Source organism: Rhinatrema bivittatum, chromosome 4, assembly GCF_901001135.1.
Source record: "Rhinatrema bivittatum chromosome 4, aRhiBiv1.1, whole genome shotgun sequence".
NCBI lineage: Eukaryota > Metazoa > Chordata > Amphibia > Gymnophiona > Rhinatrematidae > Rhinatrema > Rhinatrema bivittatum.
In genome coordinates, this window is record NC_042618.1 from 46,859,049 (window position 1) to 46,879,328 (window position 20,280).

Below are 20,280 nucleotides of genomic sequence, written 5' to 3' on the forward strand. Positions count from 1 at the left end.
GAACAGAAGATATGATCTAGTGGCATGTATTTAAGTGTTCATAGAATCATACTTTCCTGATTCATCAACAGGTGTTGGGGCTGTCAGAATATTAATATGAAATATTAGAAGTTCTAGCAGTAACACAAACATCCATGTAGCCAGGCTGTCTGATAGGCTGCAATGGAAGAATCCTTGACAGTCCACTACACCAGCTGCTTGACCACTACTTAAAGAACCCTAAGATCATCAGAAATTGACCTGAGAAAAGAGTTACATGTATTTTTGAGGTCTATAACTAAAGCTCAGGAGCCAGACCACAAAAGATAGGTTATATCCTCACCTACTAAGGATGTTTTGCTATCTTTATATGCAAAACTACTCCTGATTCAAGATCCAGTAATGGAGCAAGTTGAAAACAGAGGTTTATTTCAAAGTATGCTGGGGGTTATTTTCAGTTGGTGTTGACGTATAAACTGTTATCTATTTTCTAGTTTCATAGCTTGGGCGTCCTGCTAATGATGTGCTGTACTGTCATGATGGCCATTTATATCCTAAAACCATTACTGATAACTTTTACAAATAACCCTGTGCCACTTGGGCTGGATGAAGCATTGATCAATAATTATACATATGGAGAAAATGACACTGTCCTTAGGAAGAACCAGCCTGAGAGAGAGCATGCTCTGACTTGTGATGACCCCTGTAGGTAAGTTAAATCCATTAGTGTGTATCTTGAGAATATTTAATCTGTTAGGAAGTATTTTGTTTATTTATTTAAAATTATTTATTAATCGCTATACAAGATTCTGTAAATCACCAGTAGAGTAAATGACTGAAAAAAAATGCAAATATTGCCAAAAAAATGGTTTTGTGTAATACTTAGCAAAGGCTGATGAAAGTCGACCAACTTTTTCAATTGTGCGAATATCTATCCAAGCAATGATGCGCTCTGGATGGTAATTACTACCAGTCAGCATCTTGCTCAGTGCTGCTAACTTTTCCTCTTGATTTCCAAAAATTATAATATATACTACTTGTTCACCATCTTGGACTTCTCTCTTGTCCTATCTCTCTCAAATAGGGATTTATATGTGTGTCTGGGCAAAGCTTAAACTTTCGAGTGCGCCTGATGTCCTTTGTCGTTAGCAGGGTGTTTGCTCACACTGAATGTCTTCTCCAGAGGAGCGGTCACTTTTACAGGTTAACTCTTGATGGCTTTTTTCTATTAAAACCAGATGTCATGTCTAGGAATTGTGGCCCCCAGGTTCCAGATTGCCTGAAGTAAAATTGAGAATTTGATTTAGTTTTTAAGGCAGTATACCCAGTTCAGATTTGTGAAAGTCTGTGTCATGATGTCTAATATCTGTTACAGCTTTGTGCTTGTGGAAAGTATTCCTATTGACATGGCTTATGGAAATAATATCACAATTGGAAAACCTTTGAATGAAGCATGGCTGGATCTCCTCAGCATGGCAAAGGAGAATATTAGCATGGCTTCTTTCTATTGGTCCCTGACTGGAGTTGATTTAGGAGTAAATGACTCGTCTTCTGCTCTGGTAAGTATAATTTCACGAGGAGGCCACAAATAAGGAAGGCTGAAGGTCAGGCAGGTAAACTGGTCCCATGCTCTCGGAACTGTACTGACTCAGCGTAAATTAAGGCTCCTCAAGAATCTTTAGGCACAGAGCTGTATCTCTTCTCCACTGCTACACACACACAGGGCTTAATTTGTGGGGAACAGCCTGGAATGGAGTGCAGCCACCACTTTGTAGACTTAAGAGGCAGAGCAGCAGGGGTACTCAGCTCCAGCAGCTACCATCTAGGCAGACTGAAGGGAAGAAGAGATGAGGGAGGAAGAGCCAGAAGCAGACAAAGTAGAGAGCAGCCACTCTGCTCACTAATCCAGCCCTGCCCTCTTATTCTGCAGGGAAGAATAGGGGGGGGGGGATGGCAGTGTTCCTGAATCAGACCCTGTAAAGGACAGAAGCACAAAGGAGGTGAATTAAGCACAAGTTTGAATCTTGTCGGCGGCCATGCCAACCACTAACACTTCAACCCCGACCTTGATGACTGGCGCTACACTTAGAAGTTTCAAACTTGTGTTACTCAACCCTTTTTTTGTGCACGATACCCAAGGATTAATTTCTGGATACCCAAGGATTAATTTCTGAAAGAATGACCCAGGCGTCTTGCCACTTTTTTCCCAAGACTTTTTTCCCCGAGACCCAATGTAGCAAAACAGAGTTGGTGATGTAAATCTGTTGTATTTGCCCCGCAGCAATGGTGCACCAAGGGTGTGTTCACACATATGTGTGTGTGAGTGTATTTGGGAAGGGGGGGGAGCGGCAGTTCACACCTAACCTGGCCCTCCTACCCAACCCCTGTGACACAGATTAAGCCCTGGCATCACATCTTCCGGTGGTTCCTGAGCTATGGCTGCTAGCTAGTGGAAGGGTATCCCAGCGGTGTACAAAACTCTGTGTCCTACTTCTTATGCAGTTCCTCTAAGCACAAAGTTGCTAAGTCAGGTGGCAAAGGATGTTTAGCTTCTCCTCCCCTGCTGTCCTCATCTCCAGCCCAAGCATCTACGAAAATGCAACACAGGGTGGTTGGAAGATGTGGTTTCCTGTGAGTCTGTCACGTCTCTCAGCAAGAAGTCTGCAGCAGCCCCATGATTTTAATTGAATTCCTCTGCACATTTCCTGCAGGTTTCCATAAGAATGGTCCATCCAATAAGAACATAAGAAATTGTCATACTGGGTCAGACCAAGGGCCAACAGTGGCCAATTCAGGCTACAAGTACCTAGCAAGTACCCAAAAACTAAGTATATCCCACGCTACTGATGCTAGTACTAGCAATGGCTATTTTCTAAGTCAACTTGATTAATAGCAGATAATGGACTTCTCCAAGAACTTATCCAAACGTTTTTTAAACACAGCTACACTAACTGTACTAATCATATCCCCTGACAACAAATTCCAGAGTTTAATTGTGCGTTGAGTGAAAAAGAATTTTCTCCCATTAGTTTTAAATGTGCTACATGCTAACTTCATAGAGTGCATAAGAACATATGAACATGCCATACTGGGTCAGACCAAGGGTCCATCAAGCCCAGCATCCTGTTTCCAACAGTGGCCAATCCAGGCCAAAAGAACCTGGCAAGTACCCAAAAACTAAGTCTATTCCATGCTACTGTTGCTTGTAATAGCAGCAGCTATTTTCTAAGTCAACTTAATTAATAGCAGGTAATGGACTTCTCCTCCAAGAACTTATCCAATCATTTTTTAAACACAGCTACACTAACTGCACTAAACACATCCTCTGGCAACAAATTCCAGAGTTTAATTGTGCGTTGAGTGAAAAAGAACTTTCTCCGATTCGTTTTAAATGTGCCCCATGCTAACTTCATGGGATGCCCCCTAGTCTTTCTATTATCCAAAAGAGTAAATAACTGATTCACATTAACCCATTCTAGACCTCTCATGATTTTAAAGACCTCTATCATATCCCCCCTCAGCCGTCTCTTCTCCAAGCTGAACAGCCCTAATCTCTTTAGTCTTTCCTCTTAGGGGAGCTGTTCCATCCCCTTTATTATTTGATTGCCCTTCTCTGGGACCCTTTAGATTTCCGTCAACCAACATAGATAGTGCAGAGTGAGCCTAGCGTGTCCCCTTCAGCCCATGTTGAGGAGCTGTGAGGCTCCATTCTGAAGTGCCTTAACCTGTTGGTCAGATGAAGCAGTAAAATCCTACATCGTGCGCTGTAATGCTTTACCCTTGAGAAGTATTCTAGCAACTTCCAGAAACAAAAGGAAAATCTAACCCCTACTGCATTTGAAATTCCAGGCCTGGGCTGGGGGGGGGGGGGGGGGAGGACAACTTTCCCACTTCTTCATTGGAACACCGACCGCACGCACTTCTGTACCCGCGCACTTCATGCCGATTTTTCAAAGGGAAAGTGCATGGGTACTTTCACAACTGCCGCTAGTATGAAGGGCATGCGGGTCGCTTGTATCTGCTTTTTGTGTTGGCAGAATTTTGCTTGAAAATTACTGATGAAGCTTTGAAAATGGAATTTACACATGGACATTTCCTCTCGTGTCTTAAACAGGCCCTACGCCCTGGGAATGCCTCCTCTCAGCATGGCTAAAAGTCTGCATATTGTCAAAAATTGAGGGTGGGCAATTTTCAAAAAGCTGATTTACACTGGCAAAATGCAGTTTACCTGTGGAAATTGTTTGGAAATTGCCTTCCCCATGAAATTGGGGTTGAATTTGACTCTCTAATATTCTTCCATTCCGTCCTTCACGACTATCAGGAGATCATCCACGACACATATATATTTGCTGTGTGTCCTGAAGTCAGACTGGTAAGAGACTAGACGTGTTATTACGTTGATCCTTTAATCCTTTACCCATTCCCATAAAAGATAATTGGACAACATTTTTAGATAAACATTATTTTTCTTGAGAAGAGATCAGTCCTCCTATTATCCTAGCTAAGTCCGTATATTCTTTTCTTGTATGGAGATGCTACTGTTATGGACTTACAGCAGGGCCCAGCTGCCCCAATTTGCTTTTATAAGCCATGAAGACCATGGGTGTAGTCCATGGCTAGTTAACAAGCACTCATAAAGGTCTATTTGGATCTCTCTAATATACTACTGTTCTATTAGGTTAGATGACACATTTCACACTCTGGGGTAGATTTTCAAACAAGGCGCGTTGGCGTACTTTTGTTGGCGCTCCAGGCGCAAACAAAAGTACGCGGGATTTTAGTAGATACGCGCGGAGCCGCGCGTATCCACTAAAATCCTGGATCGGCGCGCGCAAGGCTATGAATTCTGTATAGCCGGCGCGCGCCGAGCCGCGCTGCCTACCCCCGTTCCCTCCAAGGCCGCTCCAAAATCGGAGCGGCCTTGGAGGGAATCCTCTAACGCCCTCCCCTCATCTTCCCCTCCCTTCCTCTATCTAACCCACCCACCCGGCCCTGTCTACACCCCCCCCCTTACCTTTCTCCGGGGATTTACGCCTCCCGGAGGGAGAAGTAAATCCCCGCGCGCCAGCGGGCCTCCTGCGCGCCGGGCTGCGACCTGGGGGCAGGTACGGAGGGCGCGGCCACGCCCCCGGACCCGCCCCCAAAACGCTGCCGACACGCCCCCAAAACGCCGCGACGACCGGGCCCGCCCCCGACACACCCCCGACACGCCCCCCTCGGAGAACCCCGGGACTTACGCGAGTCCTGGGGCTCTGCGCGCGCCGGTAGGCCTATGTAAAATAGGCTCACCGGCGCGCAGGGCCCTGCTCGCCTAAATCCGCCCGGTTTTGGGCGGATTTAGGCGAGCAGGGCTCTGAAAATCCGCCCCTCTGATTTTATGCTTAAGGTTAGAGAACAGAGAGATTTTTTATCTAATGAGGAATTGTTATAAAATTGTCTTATTACTGCAGCTATGGTTCCATTCTCTCCATAGGGCACTCTACATTTACTACACTGCAGATAGTTTGATAGAGAATGATACTTCAGTGTGTCTGTGACAGATGCAAATCCACCTTCCTTTGAATGCTGTAAGATTTTTTTTACATGCCCATTACTACCCAATAAGAGCAGGGTCAATTTCATGCTTTTGTTACTTTTATTTTCCATGCAACCTCTGGCTAACCCTTCCATTAAGCAGAGTCTAGTACAGAACAAAGTGAACTGCAGCCACACCCAGTCTGAAAATGTCTTTTAGGGAGTGGGGTATTAATGAAAGCAGACAGCCATCTAAGCTATAATACGTGTGGTCCACCAAGATACAATGGGGCCTTTCTCTGGATAATTTCCTGAAACCCAAACAGATCCAAAAATCTTTGGTCTAATCTAATGGGCATGGAGAGGTAAGTTTATCAGGATAATATGAAGCATATATTTGTCAATTGTCTCCACTTTTCATCGTATAATTAGAATAAAAGATATGTTACAGGGAGAAGATATTCTGAAGGAGCTTGAAACCTTACTTATGAAAAATGTCTCGCTGTATGTTGCAACAAGCCAACCGTCGCTGGCTTCCAATTCTACAGACCTTGAGGTTTTGAAAAATAAAGGTACTTTCAATATTTCAAAGCATGGCTCTGTTTTTGTTTATGTTATAGGAGCTTCTTTTATTTAGTAAATATGTAAAATTTGGGATGACAATGAATCCTCCATAAACATTGAGAGGGTGGGGGAAGGTAGACTGGATAGCTTCTTGATGTTCCTTCTAGTCTTATATTTCTTTGATCGTACACAAATTTGATTATTTATTTTTTTCAAGGTCATATCATTGCTTTAAAAGTGGCAAACTTAGCATGGAATACCAGAGCAGGTTTGCTCCTGTACTGATGCTGGTGGATACAATCAGAATTTGCACAGGATGAGGATATATTTTAACTGCAGATATAATTTATATTTTTTTGGCTCGGCAGTTTCCTCTTGCTTTTTTGGGCTTCCAGCTCAAACAGAATCAACGTCTACTGGGCTATGGTGCTGTGGGTCTTCATTTTAACTACTCAGGGCTTCCCCTCCCCCTATTGTATAACAAATGCCATAACCGTGACGATCTTTGTCCAGGAGCCACAGACCACTGCTCCTTCCGGAACATGGTCCATGTGCCCTCTTAGAATGGTAACTAGTGTGGCCAATGTGTGATGGGTCAGACTCTCTCCACTAAGAGCTGTGAATGTTGATTCCACAGCATCTCCAGTCCTAAATGGCCCACACAGCAAAAACCTGGCCCATGAATCAAACCTAGGAACATAATGATGTGCCATGTTGGATCAGACCAAAAGCCCACCAAGTCAAGTATCCAGTCTCCGACTGTGGCAAATCTTAAAAAGTATATCCACTTTCCTGTTGGTCACTCCCAGGGATGAAGGGTGGGTTTCTCAGAGTCGCCTGGCTAATAACCGTTTATACACTTTTCTCTCAGAAACTTGTCCAAACCTTTTTCAAATTCAACTATGCTAAGGGCCTTCACCAAATCCTCCAGCAACAAATCCCACAGTTTGTGTGTTGAGTGAGAAAAACATGTCTTACAATTTGTTTTAAATCTGCTATCTGCTAGTTTTAAGGAGTGTCCCCTAGTCCTAGTTTTATTTGAAAGTGTAAACAACTGTTTCTCCACATGTCACCACCACTGAACCACTAATACGGCCCCCTATCTAATACTTTAATTAAGCTGACCCATTCAGAAATCCAATGGCAATATTTTTTTAAATAGAAAAACAGGCAAGTAAACAAAGCGCCATGAGTTCATTATAATCTGAGTTGATTGCAATGCATGTCCTCTTAATCTGGCATGTCCTCTTAATCTGGCTAGAAGTGCACGCATTATGGAAGCCCGCACATAATTTTTAGCCGGCAAGAGGATGGTAAATGACCATTTTTTTCTGGGTAAATAGCTTTGAAAACTGTCCTTCCTGTTTGTTAAAGGAAACGATTACTTACCAGTACGAAAATCTGTTTCCTCCAGAATTATTTTTCAGTTAGACGGTGGTTTGTGCAAAAATGTTGATTTGGTGTTGTCCGAGCCAGTGATCATGATAATATCTTTTCAAGGGGCCCAGATTAGAAGAGTAGATTTTGGACGTTTGATGCAAGGTGTTTTACATACGAAATTCTGGATTGTGGATATGAAGCACATATACATCGGGAGTGCTAACATGGATTGGAGGTCACTTACTCAGGTAGACTTTGAAAGACAACAGTACTGCTTTGTTTTCTGGGCTCATATAAATTATAATGCTTCCATTGCTTTTTTCCAAATTATTTCCCCTACAAATAAAGACAGTAACTTTTAAACCGGTGTACGGGTACACGTGTGTTACGAGCGCGCGCGGGCGCGGTCGTCTCGGGCGGGTGGTGAGCCCTTGGGCCACGGCAGGACCCCAGGAGGAGCCCAAGGCCACACCGTGGGAGGTGAGCTGAGCAGGCATGGTGAGCCAGGCAGGCAGGAACAGAAACAGGGAGTCCGGCCCTCAGCCGGACCTGCATGCCCATGGTAGCCAACACGGGGAAGTTGACTAGTGAACGGTCCTCCGACTGTTCCCGGCCCTTTCGGACCCGCCGCAGGGAACGGCAATGGGCAGCAGGCCGGACAGAGGCGAGGGCAGACAGAGTCCTTAAACTGAAGACATCAGACGGGGCAGAAGCAGACTGAAGCAAGACGGAGACATCAGGGCAAGGGCTGAAGCGAGACACTAGAAGGATCCAGGCGAGTAGGAACTCCGATGCTGGGATACTCACATCCGAAGCCCCCTCGGCTGGCAGAGGAAGACATCAGGGTACGGGCTGAAGCAGACACTGTAGACAAGGCTGGACGGGAACATTGCACTGTCCATCAGGGCGCCCTACTCAGCCCACCCGTGGGACTGAGTCACGGACCACCCTGTCCCAGACGCGCCCTACACAGCCCTGGGAGGCTGGTCGCGGACCACGCTGAGAAGGAGGGCGCGGGGAAGACCCAGGCGAACAGGACTCCGATGCTGGGAAACTCACATCCGAAGCCCTTACGGCTGGCAGGCACAGGAACAAACATCTAGGCAGGGTCAGAGACAGACATCAAGGCAGAGACACTGGACATCAGGAACATCAAGCAGAGACAGGACAAGGCGCCATCAAACATGGAGGACCTGGATCGGCTAGGTTACAGGCGACTGTAATGCTCAGATCCAAGGCAAAGACACAGTGAACAGAAAGTCCTTAAATACTGGAGGTAGAAGGCAACTCCCTGGGAGGAGCTTGCCAGGACCGCCCACCGCTGGTCCTATAACTAGGGTAGAGAGCTGCGGGCCAGCCCCTAGGGAAGGGCGTCGCCCAACAGGAAGTCCAAACACTGAGGCATGCAAGCCACAGGCACAGCTAGGCCTCTCAGGCCCTGGAGCAAGTCCTGGATGATGCGCAGGCGAGGCCCTGGCGTCAGAGCGGCCTCTGGAGGAAGGTAAGAGACCTCCTGCAGCGCAGCAGCAGGGGGGATCGCAACACGTGTGCACTGTTCATTGGCCTGTGCCCAGTGACGCAGCTATTTTATAATATATGTGCACATTCTAAATAGCTGGCTGTGTGCATATGTGAGCTGAATTTTAAGTGGGCACGCGCCTGTGCTCGCAAATCCCGCTTCTACCGTGTAAGTGGGGGGATTTTAAAAGGGACGCGTGCCGACATATTTGACAGTTCTACCAGTTTGTTCCCAGTTCTCCCAATTAACAGGTTCTCCAACCTCCCTGGTTTGATAGCCTGTGCACCCCCTCAGTTACCCCAGACCCTTTAAACCTCTCCGAAATGGCTTTTTTTTTTTTTTTTACTTACACGCCATCCATTGCAGAAGTAAAGTTACGTGGCAGGGGGGCCTTGGCACGCGCAGGATTGCATAAGCATTAACTCGCAAATTTCTGGTTAAAGTCCCGAGATGCCCATGTTCTGCCCACGCTCCGCCCAGACCACACCCCCCCGCCTGTTTTTGAGAAGTTCTGCGACGTGCACACAGCGCCTTTATGTGGTATCCGGGTGGCTTTTAAAATCCGCGCGCGCAAGCCCAGCATATTCGCTCGTCCCTTATTTCATGTGTGTCGAGATTTAAAAATTCACCTTTAAGATTCAAATCCCAAATCTCCTTTCTCATTGTCACAAGAGGTTCCTTCCATTTGGTGGCCTCCTGTAAAGTAAGGAAGGAAGGAATGTGCTTCCTGCCTCTCTCACGAACACACATTGTAATTTTCAAATATGTTACGTAATTCCATCTTTGTATGGCTCTTCACTCATTTTTCATAAAGACATGAATAAGTACGTAGGTCTATAATAAATTCCTTCTATAACAATATTTTCTCTCTATATAGCAAGCCAATCAGTAAGAGGATAACTTTAAAACAAGGGTGCGCAGCCCATATATGTGCATGCTCATGCATTTTATAAGAAGCATAAATGCGCATGCACTATATAAAATACGCTTAGATCTACCCAACAACATGTTCGTGGATCTAAAAGATACACAGTGTGTATTTTTAACATAGCCGGAGAAGTTATGACCTATCCAGCTAGGTGGCGCTGTTTAAGATTTATCCGGCTAATAATTTAATTCTTATTGTTTTTCATAATTTGTCATGGCAGGCATAAGGTGATTAAAGAAATCTCCATGAAACTGCTTCTGCGTTATGACATGTCTTGATATCTCCTCAGGTGAAAGAACTCGGAGCTGTAATATATAACTGCAGCTGCTTGGCCAAAGATTTATGGAAAACATTTAAAACATACTGGGATCTTGGTTTCCCGAATGCCACTATCCCAAAACCTTGGCCAAACAGCTATTCCACTGATATCAACATACGTCAACCGCTGGAACTGAAATTTGATGGAACGTTTTCAAAAGTCTACTTTTCTGTAAGTAAATTTAAAATTATTAGTAATTTTTACATGCAAATCATAATGATTGATACACTGGCAACCCAAATCAGGAGGATCAGAGGCATTTGAGCCTATGAAAAAAAAAAAAAATCTCTTAGCACATTTGGTCATAAGAATCCAAGTTGGCCAGAATCTGTCTGGCCATAGAAGCGCAGCGCAACATTTAGAATGCCAGTACTATATGACAAAAAGTAAAATCGGACAAACTCAGAGGGCATGATTCACACCTTGTGAATCCGTTTTTCAGAGCACAGCTTGACATTCTAAACTTTTAAATCAGCTTGGTTTGGGATTTCCAGATGTTTAAAGTCCTCTGTGCAAAACAAAGAATATTTCGATTTCAATGCATGAAGACCAATGTTTCTTTAAAATATATTTCAAAATTGTTTCCCTTCTACGTACTAAAAGTCTTGGTTTGCGAGCCCTATCTTTGATAATTATCTTGAGCTTTAACTTGGGAGCTCTTTTCCTTGGTAATCGACAATAAGGCACAAGGGCCCCTAACTGGTTATAGGAGAAGTGTACCAGTGGTTAGAGCAGCGTTTTATGATTTAGGAAATGTTCAAGACATCCCTCTCCCACTGCCTCTCTGCATAAACTTTGACCAAGTCACTTTATCTCTCTATTCTTCCAGAATCCTGTTGAAAACATGATGGTTGTTTTAATCTGTTTTTCTTGGACCTAGATTTATCACATGAATAGTGCCCGAAATAAAAAAAAAAAAAAAAAAAGGGGCCACAAGGTGCTATCAAGCTAGGATAAGAGTACATTGTAGAAATCTTCTTTGTGTTCCTTTCCTCATTACAAATCACATCAAATGTTCACTGATGTGTACTGTGCTGTTCGTACATCTGCCTGTGCATGTAAAATTGGCTCCCAAACCCTAGACCAACACCAAAACCTCACCTCGAGTTACTAGTTGACCCTCTTACAGTGGTATAAATAGATGACAAATGTGTGTGACTCCCCAGAGGCTCTCTTTCTCTCTCTCTGTCTTTCCACTCCCACTCCCTCTTTCTCTCCCAGAAACAGCATTTGCGATAAATATCACAAATCCCCTTTTGGGCATATCGCACAGCTTAACGCCAGGGAAAAAGGTGTAGTTATTTCCGTCGGATGAAAATATCTTACGATATTTTCTCATCTGTCAGGAATCGGGGGGTCCCCAAAAGCGATAGAAAAACCCCATGAAATTTTCATGGGGTTCTCTTATCGCTTTGGGGGGGGGGCAGGAAGAAAGGGCACACAAAAACAACCCCCAAACACACCCCAACCCTTTAAATCTCATTATTTAGAATCCCTCACCCTCCCGACCCCCCTAAAACTTTTCTAAAGTACCTGGTGGTCCAGCGGGGGTCCCAGGAGGATCTCCTGCTCTTGGGCTGTCAGCTGCCACTAATCAAAATGGCACCGATGGCCCTTTGCCCTTACCATGTGACAGGGGCTATTGGTGCCATTGGCCGGCCCCTGTCACATGCTAGGAGCAATGGATGGCCCGCGCCATTTTTAAAGATGGTGCCGGCCGCCCACTCCTCATGCAGTGTGGGAATTAGGATTATCCTCTCTGATCTAGTAATATCTAATTTTCTCTCTGTAAAATTATCACCTCAGGATGATGATGCTTGACATTTGCTTTTGTATTGACTCTCATTGGGAAACTAAACTCTTTTTAAAATGTTGGGTTTGCATGTGTTTATTCTCCTCTAAGGTATCTGTTTCCTCCTTGTCATAGATTAGGCCCATTCTTGGTATCTGAGCTAGGAGAGAGACTTGAAAAAGCTGGATGACTTGAGAGATGATGCTATCCAGGGTCTTCATGTCCTGGAGAAAATAGTATATAAGTAACAGAAAGTATTTAATAAATGTAATCATTCATGCGATCCATGCTCACTGCTTCTCTGTTTCTTCCAGGCTTCTCCATCCCAGTTCTGTCCCAAAGGCCGTACTCATGATCTCAGCGCTATCATTAGTGTTATAGATGATGCAGAAAAATATCTGTATGTGTCTATCATGGAATATTTCCCTACATCCCGCTTTAAACATCCTGCAAAGTAAGAATCTAATTCTGTCAATTTAAATATGTAAATTTATCCTTATTTATATATATGTATATTTTTTTTTTACAGAAGAACAAATATAGAACATTTTTTTATATCAAACGTGACTGATGGTTTATTTTCAAACCATATTTACTGTATTTATTTTATTTATATTCCTTACATAACAACATTGCTAAAGAAAAGAGAGCAAATAATATATTAATGGAAAAAAAGGAACAGAGAGGTCCTTTCCTGTGCATCACTTTTATTTCATGCTTTTATTTAGCTCATACCTTTTCACTGGTTGCTCAAGGCAAGTTGCATGCATGTATTTCCCTGTCCCCAGAAGGCTTACAAGCTAAGGGCCTGATTTACTAAAGGCTTTTCTTCTGTTCTCTGGCTTGGAGGGTAACGTGACTTGCCCAAGGTTACAAGAAGCATTACTGGGATTTGAACCCTGGACTCACCTGGTTCTCAGCTCTAACCATTAGGCTATTCCTCCATTTGGATTTAATGGGTTATCATTCACTGAATGTTTTTAGATATAATCATTTTTGTCATATTTCTTGCCACATTTATTGCACATATTTTAAACAATAGGCTTGTCAAGACAAGATGTGAGTATATGGATGCACCCTCGCAGCTTCCCCTATATATGACTGTCTCTAGAACTGTGCTTAACACAAGAGACAGCATCCCTGTTTCATGAGATCGCTGAAGTTATTCCTAGCACTTGTTTAGAAAATGTATATTTTACTGTTTTTAAGAGAATTGGTTTCTTTCTGATACCTTTGGAATCACATATTCAGCATACATATTGAGCTGGGATATCATTCTAGATGAAATATGGTTATATAGCTTTGCCTTGTACAAGATGATGAGCATCGTCAATTTTTTTTATTGTCCCAAGACACATTAGTAATATACAGCTTTTAATGAAAAAGTGTGGCATTATCTTAGTGACTAGAAATGAAAAACCATGAAATAAAACATTTATTTATTTATTTTATTTAAGGGTTTTTATATACCGAGGCACGTCTGCAGACATCACCTCGGTTCACAAAGTAACATAACTTAGCAACAAGCTTTACAATAAACATATAAAAACATATAAGATGCAAGACAAGCACCATAAAAGTAGTCCTTACAACCTGCTGGTGTTCAAACAAGTACCATGGTCTTGCACAATACATTTTAGAATCATTGTCATAATGAACATAAGTATGCAATACCCCAAACGGGAATAAAAAAATATATAAAATACTTTTATTAATACTACTTAGTATTTTATATATTTTTGAAAATATTTAGTTTAAATTAGATTTCTTTTTGGTATTTTGCATATACATGAATTATAAGGAATTTGTATGTACTGTACCTTCATATGGTTATTTATACATAAAGAACATAAGAATTTGCCTTATTGAGTCAGACTGAGGGTCCATCAAGTCCAGCTCCTGTTTCTAACAGTAGCCAATCCAGGTTATAAGCACTAGCAAGTACTCAAATATTAAATAAATCCCATGCTACCAATGCCAGTAATAAGCAGCGGCTATTTCCTAAGTCAACTTGACTAATAGCATTTTATGGACTTCCCTCCAAGAACTTGTTCAAACGTTTTTTAAACCCAGGTAAGCTAATTGCCTTAAACACATCCTCTGGCAAGAAATTCCAGAGCTTAATTATGTGTTGAATGAAAATTGTTTTCTCTGATTTGTTTTAAATGTGCTTCTTGCTAACTTCATGGCATGCCCCCTAATCCCTGTATTATCTGAAAGAGTAAACAACCGATTTACATTAACCTGTCTAGTCTTCTCATGATTTTATAGACCTCCATCAATTCCCACCCCCCCCCCCCCCTCCCAGCTGCCTCTTCTCCAAGCTGAGCAGCCCTGGATAGTAGATAGGAAACAAGTAATGAACTGGTAGAAAGAAAGATATTGGCTTATATTAAGTAATGTTAATGATAAAGGAGACCAACAAATGTCTAGTATAATTTATCTTTTAGTCAGAATAGAGATGACCGTCTCAGAGGTCAATGGTGAAAAAGAACATAAGATGTTCCGTGCTGGGTCAGGCCAAAGATTCATCAAGCCCAGCATTCTATCTGCCAGTGTCCATCCGAGTAGCTAGGATTGGACCCGGAAAATCCCAAAGAGCAGATCTAGTCCCTGTCGCTTACTCCCAGAGTTAAGTGGTGGCTTTCCAAGTCTACCTGGCTCACAGTGAATGCCTGTTGGAGACCTTCAGACCAGAGAACCTCTGGATGTTTATAACAGTTTTCTTTTGCTGTTTATCCTTCACCAACTGCACTGCAGGAGACCTTTCAAAGGACCTGCCCACCTTTTCTTTAAACTTTCATCACACCCTGTCCCTGATTAGAAACAAGATTTCTTTAACAAAATAAATTCTTCCTGCAGAGCTGGAAAAAAAGAGTCTCATTTTCTCCCATGTAGATACTGGCCAGTGATCGATAATGCTTTGCGAAGAGCAGCCTTTGCTCGAAATGTATGGATACAGCTTCTGATCAGTTGCTGGATGCACTCGGACCCATCGATGTTCCCCTACCTGAAATCACTGCGTGCGCTCAATGATCCACAAGCCAACATCACAGTAGATGTGGTAAGGAAACCTTTGTGTCAGTATCCTATACAGGCTACCCACTTATTTTTACCCAGCTTACTAATGACTTAGGAAACTTTTGACATAAATTAATGCTCGTTAAAGAGGTGCCTCCACCAGCTACTAAGGCCCCCTCCCCCCCCCGAGTCTATCTGCTTAAGGTACTGCTTCATAGCAGCTCCAGCGACCTACCTCCACAGCAAACTGGAGCCCAGCCCTGGGAGTCATGCTGCAGCTAGCTCCAGAAGCATTTAGGGCTCAGTGACCAGCGATGCTCCAAGTTTTTTTGTGAGCTGTGTGTGCACAAAAATAAAAATTCTCGTGTGCACCAAAGTGTACATATTTGCGCGCACTGGGGTACATTTTCAAAAACAGCGCGCGCGTGTACTTTTGTTCACGCACCACGCACGAACAAAAGTACGCTGGATTTTATAAGATACGCGTGTAGCTTATAAAATCCTGGGTCGGCGCGCGCAAGGGGGTGCACATTTGGGCAACCTGTATGCGCCGAGCCTGGCGCACACTGCCTGTTCCCTCCACCTCCCCTCACCTTCCCCTCACTTCCCCTACTTAACCCACCCCCCCGGCCCTATCTAACCCCCCCGACCTTTGTCAGCAGATTTACGCCTACCTGAGGTAGGCGTAAATCTGCGCGCGCCAGCGGGCTGCTGGCGCGCCATCACCCGACCTGGGGGCTGGTCCGGAGGCCTCGGCCACGCCCCTGGGTCGGTGCCACGCCCCCGGACCCGCCCAAACCGCCCCCTGACCCCTGGACATACCCCCGGACACGCCCCCTCCCGCCCCTTGTACGAAGCCCCAGGACTTACGAACATCCCGGGGCTATGCGTGCGCCGGTGGCCTCTGCAAAATAGGCGCACGCATAGGCGCACGCCCTGCGCGCGTAAATCCGGCCGGATTTACGCGTGCAGGGCTTTTAAAATCCGGCCCACTGTTCTTTGAAACACCCTTCTATTTTCCTTTTCTTATGCATGTTATGTTTTACTGTGTGCACTCATTTAACAAACCATTAAATAAATTTTCAAAGGGATTCCGCACGCAAAAATGGCCTATATGCACATAAGCAGATGCGTTCGGCAAGGGGAAATATTCAGCACTCAGTTTTTGTGTGTGTTTGTCCAAAGTTCCATTCACAAAAGCTTTTGAATATCAGCCTTTCTCTCTTTATATATAATAAATATATATCATGATTGCAATATTTATGCCAAAATAAACACCTACGCCTATGCACTCTTTCATGTGAAATTTACCAGTGAAAACTTGAAGCATTTTAAAGCAGAAACCATCTTAGGATAGCATTTTTCCAAAGAGAGCATTTCAATTTTTTGATTAGATACTAATGCAGCCTGAAATCTTTTCCAAGTATATATATGTAACTGTAAGTCATAATCTTCATTTACAATTACCTTTTTTTTTTTTGCAGAAAATCTTCATTGTTCCAGTTGGGAATCATACAAACATTCCTTATTGTAGAGTGAATCATAGTAAATACATGCTGACTGATAAGGCAGTGTACATTGGTAAGTGTCCTAGTGAACTGAGAGGTGCAGGTCAGGATGTAAGCCTATTCTGTTTCTTTGATGGATTTCCTCTTGATTTACTTTTGATCTCATATGGCAGCGTAGAGTTCTAGAAGCTGGGTTGTTCCTGGAGAAAATCAGAGTCTTTGTAGGTTGTGACACCTTTTAAAGGACCGACAAAAAAGATGATGTAGTAACATGAACTTTGAAGACCCGAGATCCCATCTTCACATCTGATAATGTCTCAAAAGCTCATGCTGGTCCTTCAAAGCCGCCAATGACCTCATATGAGAAAGGAGTGGGAGAGTGTATAATCTATAGTAATATTGGCAAATCCCATTCAGTTTAACTTTACTCGTACAGCGTCTGTTTTATGACATTCTAATGAATTGTTTTTCAGATGTGCAATAATTGATTATGAATGTATCAATATCATTAGCATGTCAGCAGTACTTGAGCACAAAATTGCTAGAAAATGATTAGGGAGAATAATCACTGAATGTACATACGACCAGATTTAAGTTTTTGTCAAAAGTACAACAAACCAAATTTCCAATAGTGCAAAATTCATTCCTATGGTACTTTCTTCACAAGTTTTGCTTGCCCAAGTTTTTTTGGCCTAGCAATTCCTCCTGTATCTTTATGTTTCCAGCTTAAATGGAACCCATCTGTACTGGTTTATGGCACCAACTGGCCCTCATTTACAACTACTCAGGGCTTTTCCCCTATTTTATAACATAGCCCAGCCACTGCAGTGATAGCCCTTCTAAGCAGGAAACAAGAACGAAATCTAAGTGTGATTTTCTCTGATGATCTTAAAGTAGCCAAATGGATGTATAGGGTGACAGCGAAAGAAAGATGCTTGGATGTATAGCAGTGTTTCCCAACCCTCTCCTGTTGGGTTTTCAGTATTGCTACAATGAATATGCATGAGATTGATTTGCATACACTGGGTCTCCAATGTATGCAAATCTATCTCATGCGTATTCATTATGGATATCCTGAAAACCCGACTGATTAGGTGTGCCTCCAGGAAAAGGTTGGGGAACACTGCTGCAAAGGGAGACGAATGGTCAGCCCAAAAAAAGATACGATATTGCCCCTGTTTAAGATGCGGGTGAACCCTCATTTGGAATCCTGTGCACAGTTCTGGAGACAGCACCTTCCAAAAGATAAACACTAGATCAAACAGGCCTGGAGGATGGCTACTGAAATGGTCAATGGTTTGCATTCTAAAACATATGGGGACAGACTTAGAAGATCGAAACCTGCATACCCTAGAGCAGTGGTTCCCAACCTGGAGTCCGCGAGACTATCCCAGGGGTCCACCGTAAAGGACGCACGAAAGTTAAGCTGTTGCTTACCTGCAATTCGTCAAACTGTTGCCACAGGCTAGAAGAATGAGAGCGGGGCCTTCTGCCGCCCTGGGAACTTCTCCCTACATTGCTGTAGGCCAGGAGGAGCAACAGACAGGGGCTATTTTTACCTTCATGAAAAGGCCCGTTGAAAATGACTCTTCCCTGCCACCGAGGGTAAAGTTACCTATGCTGTAAACAGCACGCAGACTTCTACCTGTGAGGAAAAGGAGCAGGGCTAGGCTGGGGGAGGAAAGTACCTGCAGGGATTTGATTCTGAAATCCTCCTGCCTGCTTTCATGCATGACCTTTGCCCCTGCTTCCAAGCGGATGACAAGTGCACAGCTACGAAAGTGCTGGCTTTCCCCCCGTGGGCCCGAGTTTTGAAAAGGAAACTCCACAGGCACTTTCACGTTGGAGTACTAGATTGCAGGTCTGCAGGTAGTGGTGCAGAGTTTCTGCCAGGTCACAGTGAATTACCAACCTGCAGCGTTTCTGAACTTTGCTTATTTTTTCCCAGGGCAGCTGGAGTGAGGGATGGAGGTCACTACTGACTTCAACTTTCAGTTATGAGGGCAATTTTTAAATAGCTTTGGAAATTGCCTTCCCTGTATATTCAGTTTAGGTCAGTAAGCATTATTTAATATTAAGTTCTATACATTATGGATGATTCTGGCGGGCATATCATTTCTTTCTTTTGTTGTCATGCAAAAATTAAAGAGAAGTGCGTTAGGGGTCCATGAAAATGTTTGTAGTCAAAAAGGGGTCCACATTTCCTGAAAGGTTGGGAACCCCCCTGCCCTAGAGGAAAGGTGAGCTGGGGGAGTTAGAAGCATTTAAATACCTCCAAGGTTTCCATGCACAAGAGGTGAGCCTCTTTCAGCAGAAAGGGGGCTCTGGAAAGAAGGGTCATGGGAAGAGAGTGAATGAATGAATGAATGAATGAATGAATGAATAAATAAATAAATAAATAAATAAATAAATAAATAATTAATCTAAGGAAATATTTCCTTACAAAGAGGGTAGTGGCTGCATGGAACAGCCTTCCAATGGAAGTGGTTGAGATAAGGACAGCATCTGAATTCAAGAAAGCATGGGTCAAGCACAGGGAATGTATGAGGGACTGTAGTGCTGAGCAGTTGGTGTGGATGGGTCTTTTTTCTGCCATCGTGTTTCTATAGTTTGTCAAGAGCCACAGATCATAACTCCCTCCAGAAGCCAGCATGCATTTACATTAAGTCCAGCAAGTAGGTGTCGACACTGACAATGGCTGAGAGCTCTCCCTGCCGGGGACTGTGAGCGCTGCCTCTGCAGTATCCCCTAGTCGAAGGTGGTCTGGGGAGCAGAAACTGGGCCTAAGTATTGAGCCTGGGTCTTCAGCATGGCAGTGCCCAATAGTACCACTGAATCGGCCCTTGCACTATTTTTTTTTCTGTGGAACTTTTTCCCCTCGCAGATGTTACTGAAAATTAAATCCTTGAGCAAAAGATATATTTCAAAACTGACTTTATACGCAATGGCCTGCAGACTTTATATGCACTGGTTTGCCTTCTTTTTGGCCAAAATATAGATCTGGTCTATTACCACTAAATATGTAATAGCATTACTGTCTATTAGATAAGGTTTCTACAGAGTTCACACTTTATTTCCCCACACTGCAATGATATCATACAGCTAAGAACTCCCTGTACGTTCTCGCTGACTCTCAGGTTTATGTCTTCTAGGAACATCCAATTGGTCTGAGGACTATTTTACCTCCACATCAGGGGTAGGACTGGTTATCAGCCAAACTGCACCATGCTCTCAGTCACAGAACCGGACCATACAAGAACAATTAAAAGGTGTTTTCCAGAGAGACTGGAATTCTAAGTACTCAATAAATATTGATGAACTGAAGGATCAACAAGGCTGCAAGTCCAGTACAAAAGAGCAATGGTACTGACAACCATCAGTTGCCGGAACATACTGCTAGAATTAAAATGTTGTTAATATCGACTGCTTACATCTGTTTTATTGTCCCTTGATGAAGAATTTTGAGAGTTCACTCTTACCTAGGTAGAAAGCTTTTAAATCAACAGCCATTCAAATGCATGAAGTCCACATAACTTTTTTTTAAGTATCTGACTAATAAATGGTCTACCGCTCACTTCAAGGCAGAGAAAATAAATACGACTGAAAATGGAAGGTGGTAAACTTGAATGGCTGTGTAATGAAACTTTTCTTTTGGAAGTGTGCTTCTTAAAATGATATACTATTACAACACTCTACTTATGTATGGAGATACTTTTGTAAATTCTGCTTGGGATTATACAGATAGTATCTTCTCCC

General features: G+C 43.4%; 1 protein-coding gene across 1 annotated transcript in view; it reads left to right on the top strand.

Moving 5' to 3' along the window:
• The window catches only part of PLD4 (phospholipase D family member 4), a 36,844-nt gene extending 16,693 nt beyond the window's left edge, over positions 1 to 20,151 (top strand). The window contains exons 2-10 of the mRNA XM_029598081.1: positions 474 to 688; positions 1,355 to 1,538; positions 5,945 to 6,065; positions 7,558 to 7,685; positions 10,174 to 10,374; positions 12,310 to 12,449; positions 14,894 to 15,059; positions 16,501 to 16,597; positions 19,677 to 20,151. Of these exons, the coding sequence (XP_029453941.1) occupies positions 474 to 688; positions 1,355 to 1,538; positions 5,945 to 6,065; positions 7,558 to 7,685; positions 10,174 to 10,374; positions 12,310 to 12,449; positions 14,894 to 15,059; positions 16,501 to 16,597; positions 19,677 to 19,894 (1,470 nt within the window). The 3' untranslated portion in view covers positions 19,895 to 20,151. The remainder of the gene's footprint in view (positions 1 to 473; positions 689 to 1,354; positions 1,539 to 5,944; positions 6,066 to 7,557; positions 7,686 to 10,173; positions 10,375 to 12,309; positions 12,450 to 14,893; positions 15,060 to 16,500; positions 16,598 to 19,676) is intronic.
• The last annotated feature ends 129 nt before the right edge of the window (positions 20,152 to 20,280 follow it).